The sequence below is a fragment of the Tinamus guttatus genome, unplaced genomic scaffold, assembly GCF_059628265.1.
Source record: "Tinamus guttatus ecotype Peru unplaced genomic scaffold, ASM5962826v1 Tinamus_guttatus_pri_ptg000078l, whole genome shotgun sequence".
NCBI classification, from domain to species: domain Eukaryota; kingdom Metazoa; phylum Chordata; class Aves; order Tinamiformes; family Tinamidae; genus Tinamus; species Tinamus guttatus.
In genome coordinates, this window is record NW_028288612.1 from 978,710 (window position 1) to 990,213 (window position 11,504).

General features: G+C 62.1%; 1 protein-coding gene across 1 annotated transcript; it reads left to right on the forward strand.

Moving 5' to 3' along the window:
• The first annotated feature begins 774 nt into the window (after window positions 1-774).
• LOC148595677 (uncharacterized) lies at window positions 775-8,519 on the forward strand. Its single transcript, XM_088519985.1, has 6 exons — window positions 775-784; window positions 840-862; window positions 6,284-6,410; window positions 6,699-6,812; window positions 7,090-7,203; window positions 7,453-8,519. Exons 1-6 carry the CDS (start codon window positions 775-777, stop codon window positions 8,517-8,519), a joined length of 1,455 nt encoding a protein of 484 aa, XP_088376111.1.
• The last annotated feature ends 2,985 nt before the right edge of the window (window positions 8,520-11,504 follow it).

Here is an 11,504-nt window from a genome sequence, read left to right on the forward strand (position 1 = left end):
GCCTGGATTCCCTAGGCTGCTCCTTTTGGAACCACCCACCCGGGGGGAGATGTCCGTGAGCCGTTCCGACTGTCCCAAGAACAACTCGACAGCCTGATGGATGGGGAGGCGCTCGGAGCGCTGCCCTGTCCCGGCGGCAGCGTCCGCACGCGCACCCGCACCCTGACACCAAACCCTGGGGTGCCCAAACGGGCGCTCGGCACCGTCACCCCTTGCCCAGATGTTCCTGCTGGGCCCCCGTCGCGCTTATCCGCATGGAGCCAAACATTCCCAGCTCGAATATCCCGAAGGGAAGGGCTCTGGAGCGGACGCTCGTGCCGGAGCTCCTTGTCTAGAGGAGAACAACTGCGGCAAAGCACAGACCCTTCCAGCAGCGGGATCAGGTGAAGCCATGGTCTCCACTTGGCAGAGAGCTTCCACCAGGAAGACTGCAGCAACACAGACTGAACCGCCACAGAAACATGCAGCGGTCCAGGTTTCTGGCTGTGGGGAATGTCTGAGCCTCTCCGTGTTACCGGGGAGTAGCGGAAACACCGTCTGCCCTAGGTGTGAGCAGCTGGATGACTTGCTCAGCCTGGTGGTGGAGCTAAAGGAGGAGGTAGAACGGCTGAGGGCCATCAGGGAATGTGAAAGAGAAATAGACTGGTGGAGCTGCGTGCTGCAACCTTCCCAGGAAAACCACCCAGAGAACCCCCCAGTTCAGTCTGTAAACCCAGTACCCTCCTGCCATAGGGCAGAGGGGGCAGAATTAACAGTATCGAGGGACGATCAACAATGGAAACAGGTCCCTACTCGAGGTGGCAGGAGAACCCTTCCACGGCCCGCCTCACCTCCACCAGTGACCACGTCCAACAGGTGCGAGGCCCTGGAACTTGGGGATCAGATAGACGAGGTCATGAACCAAGGCCCATCTAGGGGGCTGTCTGCAGAGAGGCAGTCAGGTCCATGCCCCAATGTGTAGACCGGACCCCTCATCCAGAGAGATCTGCTGCTTGCCAGGGGCTCGAATAAAGGATGTTACAGAGAGGCTCCCAAGGCTTGTCCAGGAGTCTGACTATTACCCCCGGTACTGTTTCACAGGGGCACTAATGATGCCATGGGGAAATTGAGGGATATCAAGCGAGATTTCAGAGCCCTAGGGATGGCCATGAAAGGTATGGGATCCCAGGTAGTGTTCTCCTCTATCCTACCAACGAGGGGAATGGATACAAGGAGGAGAAGGCGGATATCGCCAATTAACAACTGGTTGCGCCGCTGGGCTTGGCAAACGGCTATTGGCTTCTGTGACCATGGGACTCTGTTTGATGACCACCAGCTGGTGGGGCATGATGGGAACCACCTCAGCAAGAGGGGCACATGTCTCTGTCAAAAGGCTGGCCAACCTGGTTAGGAGGGCTTTAGACTAGGCGAGAAGGGGGAAGGGGTGTGTCACACAGACAGAGTGATTAGTACCACACAGCCAAGGTCAGATGGCTTCCAGCGGGAGTATGGGAGTGGGGAAGTGAGGATGGGATATGATCACAGAGGGTCCTCTCTCACCCCTCCTGGGAAACCTGTGGCCTCTGTTGCTTCCCTGAAATGCCTGTATACCAATGCGCGAAGCATGGGGAATAAGCAGGATGAACTGGAGATCTGTGTGCAGTCCCAGCGTCATGATCTCATCGGAATCACAGAGACGTGGTGGGATAGCTCGCACGACTGGAGCGCTGCCATGGAAGGCTATGTGCTCTTTAGGAAGGACAGGCTGGGAAGGCGAGGTGGTGGAGTTGCTCTTTATGTGAGAGAGCAACTGGAATGCATGGAGCTCAACCTGGGAGTCGAGGATGAGCGAGTTGAGAGCTTGGGGGTAAGGATTAGAGGGCAGGCTAATGTGGGAGACACTGTGGTGGGTGTCTGCTACCGGCCACCTGACCAGGACGAGGAGGTTGATGAGGCCTTCTGTAGGCAGCTGGATGTTGCCTCACGGTCACAGGCCCTGATTCTCATGGGGGACTTCAACTACCCCGACATCAACTGGGAGGACAACACGGCCAGGCACAAACAGTCCTGGAGGTTCCTGCAGAGCGTCGACGATAACTTTTTGACGCAGGTTGTGGAGGAGCCGACGAGGAGACGTGGGCTACTGGACCTTGTGCTATCAAATAGGGAGGGCCTAGTAGGAGACGTGAAGGTGGGGGGTAGCCTCAGCTGCAGTGACCATGAGTTGGTGGAGTTCAGGATCCAACGAGGAGGAGGCAGGGCTGTAAGTAGCCTTGCGACGATGGACTTCAGGAGGGCCAACTTTAGCCTCTTCAGAGACCTCCTCGGTAGAATCCCATGGGCTAGTGCTCTAGAAGGCAGGGGCGCCCAAGAGAGCTGGTTAGTTTTCAAGCGGCACTTCCTCCACGTCCAGCAACAGTGCATCCCTGTGTGTAGGAAGGGAGGCAGAGAGGGCAGGCGACCTGCGTGGATGAGCCGGGAGCTTGTGGCAATGCTCAAGCAGAAGGCAACAGTATACAGTATGTGGAAAAAAGGACGGGTCCCATGGGAGAAATACAGGAACGTCGTCAGGGAGTGCAGAGATGCGACAAGGAAAGCTAAGGCGCGGTTGGAACGCAATCTGGCAAGGGACGTTAAAAATAACAAGAAAAACTTCTTCAAATACATTAACAACAAAAGGAAGATCAGGGAAAACGTGGGCCCGCTGGTGAACGAGATGGGCACCCTGGTTACAAATAACACAAAAAAAAGCAGAGTTGCTCAATGCCTTCTTTGCTTTGGTGTTTACCAAGGGCAGCCCTTTAGAGCCCCAGGCCCTAGAGACAAGAGAAGAAGCCGGGGAAGACTTGCCCTGGGTAGAGGAAGATTGGGTCAGAGAGCACCTAAGGAACCTCGATACCCACAAATCCATGGGCCCTGATGGGATGCACCCCAGAGTGCTGCGGGAGCTGGCAGATGCCATAGCTAAGCCGCTCTCCATCATCTTTGAAAGATCCTGGAGAACGGGGGAGGTGCCGGAAGACTGGAAGAAAGCCAGTGTCACGCCAGTCTTCAAAAAAGGCAAGAAGGAGGACCCAGGCAACTACAGGCCAGTCAGCCTCACCTCCGTCCCCGGAAAAGTGATGGGATGGCTCATACTGGCTGTTGTCTCCAGGCACATGGAGGACAAGAAGGTGCTCAAGAGTAGTCAGCATGGATTCACCAAGGGGAAATCTTGCCTGACTAACCTGATAGCCTTCTATGATGAAATGACCGGCTGGATAGACGAGGGGAGAGCGGTGGATGTCGTCTATCTCGACTTCACCAAGGCTTTTGACACCGTCCCTCACAACATCCTCCTGGGCAAGCTCCGGAAGTGTGGGATAGATGAGTGCACAGTGAGGTGGATTAGGAACTGGCTGGATGGCAGGGCCCAGAGAGTGGTGATCAGCAGTGCAGAGTCTAGTTGGAGGCCTGTAGCTAGTGGGGTCCCCCAGGGGTCAGTCCTTGGTCCAGTCCTGTTCAATTTATTCATCAATGACCTGGATGAAGGCACAGAGTGCTCCCTCAGCAAGTTTGCTGATGACACGAAACTGGGAGGAGTAGCCGATACCCCACAGGGCTGTGCTGCCATCCAGAGGGACCTGGACAGACTGGACAACTGGGCGGTGAAAAACCTCATGCAATTCAACAAGGCCAAGTGCAAGGTCCTGCACCTGGGGAGGAATAACCCCAGACACCAGTACAGGCTGGGGACCGACCTTGTGGAGAGCAGCTCTGCAGGGAGGGACCTGGGTGTCATGGTGGACGACAAGGTGACCATGAGGCAGCAGTGTGCCCTCGTGGCCAAGAAGGCCAATGGAATCCTGGGGTGCATTAAGAAGAGCGTCTCCAGCAGGTGGAGGGAGGGGATCCTGCCCCTCTGCTCAGTCCTGGCGAGGCCACATCTGGAGTATTGTGTCCAGTTCTGGAGTATTGTGTCCAGTTCTGGAGTATTGTGTCCAGTTCTGGGCTCCACAGGACAAGAGGGATGTGGAGCTGCTGGAGAGAGTCCAGCGCAGGGCCACAAGGATGATCAGGGGCCTGGAACATCTGCCCTATGAGGAGAGACTGAGGGAGCTGGGCCTGTTCAGCTGGAGAAGAGAAGGCTGAGAGGGGACCTGAGCAGTGTCTAGAAGTACCTCAAGGGAGGCAATGAGGAGGATGGTGCTGGCCTCTTTTCACCGACAGAACTAGAGGAGGTGGTGGCTACCGACAGAACTAGAGGAAACGGCCGGAAACTGAAACACCAAAAGTTCCCCAGGAACTTAAGGAAAAATTCCTTCCCAGTGAGGGTCCAGAGCCCTGGAACAGGCTGCCCAGAGAGGTTGTGGAGTCTCCTTCTCTGGAGATCTTCAAACCCGCTTGGACGCAGCCCTGTGCCACGTGCTCTAGGTGACCCTGCGTGTGCAGGGGTTGGACTAGATGACCTCGAGAGGTCCCTTCCAACCTTACGCATTCTGTGATTCTATGAACTGCCCTGCACAACCTGTTCCTCGCACAACCTGAGCGGGTGTTACGCCAGGACACAGAAGGTGTCACCCCTCTCCATGCCCGGCTGTAGGATCACCTCCACCGCCTGGGTCTGGCTGTATAGGCACCAAGGATTTGGGGTGTAGCAATGACACAACTGGCTCCGTGCGCGCGGCTCTTACAACTCAGGGCTCGGAGCCTGTCTATAGAGAGAGGAGACAGGCAGAGCTGAGCACAGGCTGTAGAGGGGAGCTTCGGAGGCTCAAACACAACCGTTGGGAGACAGAGAACCTGCAAAAGTGAAACAAAATGGAGGGCTCCCGAGGCCGCTCGCTTGGATCGGGGCAAGTCTGGGCTCAGGGCAGCAGGCAGGAAGCGCTCCCCTCGCAGCGGGCTCGATGGCAGCTCGACGACAGCCTCCTCCTGCGCCCATGGGTCAGGAGAGGCTGCGCTCGGCCCCGTGCAGCCCCTCCTGCACCCCCGGAAGAGGCCCGCCAAATCCAGCCCCAGCCAGGGCTGCATACGGCAACACGGGCGCATGGCCGAGGCCACGGCCCCCGTGGAGCCGGCCGCAAGGGGGAACATGGAGCCAGCGCGGCCCCGGTCCCTGCAGCAGGAGACAACCGGGAGCCGCAGGGATGGACGCGCGGAGCCGGAGGAGGCCGCGCGGGAGGCGCCGGGGCCCGGCGTCGCCATGGCAACGTGCCGCTCCACCCCTCCCATCAGGCCCCGCGGCCCCAGGCAATGGCGGCACAGTGGAACCTCCAGCAACCAGGGCCGCACACAAAATGGCCGCGCCCATGCCGCTTCCGGTCACGTGACAGGCAGCGCGTAGGGGCGGGGGCGTGGCCTCACGTGAGCAAAGCCGGATGTCACAATCATGTGATGTCGCCTCCATTACGGAAGGGGGCGGGGCTTCGGCCGGAAGCGCATGGCAGAGTACAGCGGAAGGAAGCCACTGTCATGGGAAGCGCCGGCCGGCGGCTTCCGGGGCGGCCCGTCACACGGCCTACTTCCGGTGCGGAGCCTGAGATGGTCGGGTGCACCGGAAGCCGGGACACAAAGCCCCCCTGCTCTGCACCGGGGCCCTGCGGGCCATGGCAGGACCGGGACCGGGACAGGTAGGGGCAGGCCCCGCCCCCAGGAAACGCAGGGAGGGGGCAGCACAACCCCGCCCCCCTCCTGCCCCTCCCCCCCCGGGGGTGCGAGGCCCCACCAACCCCGGACCCCCCCCGTGTCACCACCAGACCCCCCCTCACCCCGCCCCCCTCCGCTGTCCAGCCGCTCTGCGGGGAGTCAGCCCTCTCTATGGTAGCGCCCCCTCCCCTCCTGTCCCCGCTCTCTATGGTAGCGCCCCCTCCCCTCCTGTCCCCCCTCTCTATGGTAGCTGCCTGCTGCCCTCCTGTCCCCGCTTTCTATGGTAGCGCCCCGCTGCCCTCCTGTCCCCCCCTCTATGGTTCCTGTCCCCCCTCTCTATGGTAGCGCCCCCTCCCCTCTTGTCCCCGCTCTATATGGTAGCGCCCCCTCCCCTCCTGTCCCCCCCTCTATGGTTCCTGTACCCCCTCTCTATGGTAGCGCCCCCTCCCCTCCTGTCCCCGCTCTCTATGGTAGCGCCCCGCTGCCCTCCTGTCCCCCCTCTCTATGGCAGTGTCCCAGCCCCAGGTGCTGCCCCCATCCATGTCCCACCCCGGTCGGCGCCGGGCGGGCTGAGCCCCGGCCTCTTGTCCCGGCCCCGGTCACCGCGGACAGACCAGGGGCCACCCCGGGTGCAGCCAGGGCGTCCGCGCCCTGAGCGCTGCCCCGCGTCCCGCAGGAGCCCGTGACCTTCGAGGACGTCGCCGTCTACCTGAGCCGCGCGGAGTGGGAGGCGACGGAGCAGTGGCAGCGGGAGCTGTACCGCGGCGTCATGGTGGCCAACTACGAGCTGCTCACCTCCCTGGGTACCGCGGGGACGGCACGGGGCGGCGCGGGCGTCCGCGCGGCGCTACCGGTCGCAGCCCCGCGCCCGGGGACAGAGCCGCCCGGCTGGTCACCGCCCGGGGGAGCGCAGGCGGCAGCGCCGGGAGCGGGGCCTCTCCTCGTCCCCGGGAGCGCCAGGAACGCCGGCAGCGGTCGCTGGGCTCCCGGGGCGGACGCAGCTCGGAGGCTGCAGCTCCCTCCCTTGTGTCCCAGCTGCTGGTTGCGGGAAGAGGGGGCTAAGGACCAAGTGGCGCTTGTCCCCTCCGCAGGCTACCCCGGCCCCAAGCCCGACATCCTGTACCGGCTGGAGCGCCGGGAGGAGCCGTGGGTCTGCGCCCCGCAGAGCCCGGTGCGCTGGGACGGACCCCGCAGCCCCCATGCAGGTGAGTGGGACCGGCCCGGCCCCGCGGCCGCGTTTGTCCCGTGAGAGATCCGGGACTCCAGCGACCTCCCGAAGGCCGCCCCCGGTTCCCGGGCTCCTTACGGGGACCTCAATGTCCCCGTGTGTCCCACCGGGCTCCTGTGCCGGCTGCCCGCGCGTGTCCCGCGGTGCCGAGGGCAACGGAGGCTGCAGCCCCGCGGGCTGGGGCCGACCTGCCCGTGCTGCCCGCGGAAACCCGTGGCCGTGTCACAGCCTCCCGCTTCGCCCTCGTGCCGCAGGAGCCCCGGGAGACGCCGTTGCCCTCCGGAGGATGACGCCCGGCTGCCTCCCCGCATGGCCGGCGGCCGACGGGCTCCGCGCGCCGCAGGCCGGAGCGGAGACCCCGCCGCGGGGTGAGTGCTGCTGCCCCGGCCCGACGGGGCTCGGGAGCGCCAGGACGGAGCTCCCGGCCCTCCGGGCAGGGAGGCTGGGACTCCTCCTGTGTGGCCACCGCGGCCACCGTGGTGCCTGGGGCTCCCTTTGCGGGTGCCTGGTCCTTCCTGGGGGATTCCAGGCTGCCGCGGGCCCTCCCGGGCGTTCCCGCTCGCTGTCCCGCGGCCGTGCCGGGAGGAAGGCCGACCCTTCCCCATCCTCTCGGGCAGGCGGGCGCTGTGCGCAGTGGCGGCTCCGGGCGAGCAGGCAGCTCAGCAAGCTCCGAGGGGTCGGAGGCGGGAGCCAGCCGGGGACGGCGGCAGCCGGCGGAGGAACGGTGCCAACGGAAACCCGAGCCGGGATGACGTCCTGGCCTGGGAAGGAAGCAGAAGGAACGGGAGAGCGAGAGGTTGAGCCAAACCAAATCCAGAACACGGCGCTCCGGCTTCATCCAGAGGTGGCAAAACAGAACAGAAACCCCGGCCGTCAGGACTGTGTGTGGGGTAACCCCAAGGAGGAGCCTCAAGGCACTGTGGAGAAAAGACCCTGCAGCTCTGAAGAAATGAGACTTTACCCTGGAGATGAGCAGCAGCGGATCGAGGCTCTAAGTGAGGTGGTTTGGAAAGACCACTGTTACTGTGCCAGGAGCAGCGCCCAGCTCTGGAGCAGCGCGCTCGCCCTGCGCCTTCTGAGAGACCACGACTACTGCGTGCCCGGCCGGGACGCCGCCGCGGCGCTCCGGGACCACGAGTACTGCCGGCTGCGGCGGCCGGGAGCGGGGAGAGGGGCGGCCCCTGCCCGCAGGGCTCGCGCCGCGGCCCGCCGGCTGCGGAGGCGACGGCCGCGCTCGCACGCGCGGCGCCTGCTCAGGAAAGCCAAGCGGATCCTGCGGCGCTACAGGCGCTTCGTCAGCAGGAGGCTGCGCCTTCCCCCCGGCTCCTCCAGCACCGACTGTTGCGGCCCTGCCAAGGAAGAAGCTGTGTGTCCTGGCGGGGCAGAAGGCAGCCCCGTGGAGGGGATCTGTGGGGCGTCCTGCCCTCCTGTGGGGCAGGAGCCGGCTGCCCCCCAGCCCCAGAGCGAAGCCGGCGCCCCGGAGAGGCCCCTGGAAGTGCCCCGGGGCCCGGCGGAGCTGCTCGAGTCGATGCTGGCCCTGTCGGCCGCGGTGGCGGAGGCGCAGGGAGCCTACGGGCTGGTGCTGCGCGCCGTGGACCGCATGCTGGAGCGCGCGTGCCGGGCCTTGGAGCTCGGCGGCCAGGGCAAGGAGGGCCGGCCCGTCATCATCCACATCGACGGCTGACGGCCGGGGAGAACAACCGGCGGCCGCTCCGGATACCACCCGAGTGCAGCCGAGTGCCAAAACCTGCCAAGGTGTTCGCTGAGCGCACCCTAAGGGTGTGCAAGGAGGAGCCAGGCAGTGCCTGGGAAAGGCGCCTGTGTGGGAGATGCTGGGAAAAACGGGATGCAGGGAAAGGAAGGATCAACGCGACAGGAGAGGACAAGGCGGGCGGGAGAAGCGGGAATCAAGGGCAGCATTGCACAAGCAGCCGCGGGCCGCTCCGCTCTTCCGGCCAGGCCGTTCCTGGTCGCTGTGTCCATTCCTCGTCTCCTCCTGGAGCTCTGCCGACAATTCCTGCGAGAGGAGCGAGCAAGGAGCAGGAGGGCCCGGGCGCAGGCAGCACGCACAGCCCCTCTGCCTTCCCACTATTTATTTATTCAGGACAAATGAAGTTTTTAGAATGGATCAGAACTGTTCCATAATATTAAATCGAATTTTTTTTTCGCTTGCGTTGGTTTTCTTTTAAGCAGATTTTCCAGCTATCACTGTTGTGCCCCAAAATGATGAACCCTGCACCCTTCCCTTTCTAAAAGTCTCACCAGAAAGCAGCCCTGTTTGGTAGTACCACGACACAGAGGCAGTAACGGCGCAAACAGACGTCTGGGCTCCTGCCTGGGCCCTGTCCCGAGGTGAAGCTACGGAAACAGAACGTGAGAAACTGCCGCAAATAACGTGGGAAAGTGCTGGACATGGGACAGGACCAGGAGTGAAGGGACAGAAGTTAAGGAATATTTTGTGCAGGATGGCTAGATTCCAAAGGGGGGAGAAATGTAGAAAATTGCTGAATTTGGCAGGTTACAGAACTGGGGGGATGGGTCTTTGTGCCCTTTTGGAGACGAGAGCCTTGCAAGACTGTAGTACCCAGGAAGGCAGAGTGCTAATTTCATACAAGGTCAAGTTATGTGGGTGACAAGTATCCAAAAAAGCCAAGTTCGGATATAAATGTAGCAAAACTCGATCCAGTGGGGGGGGAAAATAAGGCTGGGATATTTATTTGCAAGAGGATGATAAAGAGGAAGAATCTGGAAGGGAAAAGAGAATAATTAAAGGTAAGGAAAAGCAGAAAAAAAATAATGAGAACTGTTTGGGAGTCTGTGTCAGGCATTATCTAATGGACACACCTGGGAGAAGGTCAATAAACCTGCGGTTTCCACTGTACTTATGTGTGACCTTGTGTCATCCAAAGGGATGGGGGGATCTTCACAGCATCCCAGAAGGGCTGGGGCTGGCAGGGCCCTCCAGGGACCCCCCAGTGCAGCCCCGGCTCCAGCAGGGACACCCAGAGCACGGGGCACCCGGGCGCATCCAGGCGGGTTGGAGATCTCCAGAGCAGGAGCCTCCACAGCCTCTCTGGGCAGCCTGTGCCAGGGCTCGGGCACCCTCACACCAAGGAAGTTCTTCCTCACACGGACATGGAGCTGCCTGGGGTTCAGCCTGTGCCGTTCCCCCTGGTCCTGGCAGCGGCAGCACCGAGCAGAGCCTGGCCCCGTCCTCCCTGCATCCTCCCCTCGGTACTCGCACACGTTGATCGGGTCCCCTCCGTCCCCTCTCCTCCAGGCCCCGCTCGCTCAGTCCTTCCCCATCCCATGGCTGCTCCAGCCCCTTCATCATCTTCATGGCCCTGCGCTGGCCCCTCTCCAGCAGCTCCAGGTCCCTCTTGTCCTGGGGAGCCCAGAGCTGCCCCCAGTGCTCCAGGTGCCTCCCAGGGCTGAGCAGAGGGGCAGGATCCCTCCCTCGCCCGCTGGCAACGCTCCCGATGCAGCCAGGAGCCCATGGGCCTCCTTGGCCACGAGGGCTCGTTGCTGCCTCCTGGGTAACCTGGTGCCACCCAGGACTCCCAAATCCCTCTCACGGAGCTGCTTTCCAGCAGGGCAACCCCTAATCCGTGCGGATCCCTGGGGTTATTCCTGCCCAGGCGCAGGGCCCTGCCCTTGTCCTTGTTGACCCTCAGGAGGTTCCTCTGTGCCCAACTCTCCGTCGTGTCCAGGTCCCTCTGAACGGCAGCGCAGCCCTCGGGAGCGTCGGCCGCTCCTCCCAGCCTGGTGTCACCTGCAGACTTGCTGGGTGCCCTCTGTGCCCTCGTCCAAGTCACTGATGAACAAGATGAGGAGCCCCGGGCCAGGACTGACCCCTGGGGACACCACAGGCCCCCAATGGGACTCGGCCCCATTTATCAGCACCCTCCAGGCCCTGCCATCCAGCCAGTCCTCAATCCACCCCGCTGTGTGTTGGGGACAGAAGTTTGGGAGTTATCCCTAACATAGATAAGCCCTGGTGAGGCCACATCTGGAGTATTGTGTCCAGTTCTGGACAAGAAGGATGTGGAGCTGCTGGAGAGAGTCCAGCGCAGGGCTACGAGGATGATCAGGGGCCTGGAACATCTGTCCTATGAGGAGAGGCTGAGGGAGCTGGGCCTGTTCAGCTGGAGAAGAGAAGGCTGAGAGGGGACCTGAGCAGTGTCTAGAAGTACCTCAAGGGAGGCAGTGAGGAGGATGGGGCGGCCTCTTTTCACTGGTGGCCACCGACAGAACTAGAGAAAACGGCCCCAAACTGAAACACCAAAAGTTCCACAGGAACTTAAGGAAAAATTTCTTGACAGTGACAGAGGGTGCCAGAGCCCTGGAACAGGCTGCCCAGAGAGGTTGTGGAGTCTCCTTCTCTGGAGATCTTCAAACCCACTTGGACGCAGTCCTGTGCCACGTGCTCTAGGTGACCCTGCGTGTGCAGGGGTTGGACTAGATGGCCTCGAGAGCTCCCTGCCAACCTTCAGCATTCAATGATTCTATGATTCTATGAATGCTTGAGATGCCACTTGGGCAGCCCTGCAGATGCCACCCAGCAGCACTAGCTCTCCCCAGCCTCCTTGTGCAGATGGCCTCCGTTTTGCTGGTGCTCTCAGGGCAGAGGAGCTGCATGGGAGGCTGGACACAGCCAGGTCATGGCCGA

Bases quoted from the DNA above. Each gene is read 5' to 3' on its own strand.
- LOC148595677 (XM_088519985.1), top strand. The intron at 6,411-6,698 runs GTACCGCGGGGA...TCCCCTCCGCAG, and splicing joins CGAGCTGCTCACCTCCCTGG to GCTACCCCGGCCCCAAGCCC. The intron at 6,813-7,089 runs GTGAGTGGGACC...CTCGTGCCGCAG, and splicing joins ACCCCGCAGCCCCCATGCAG to GAGCCCCGGGAGACGCCGTT.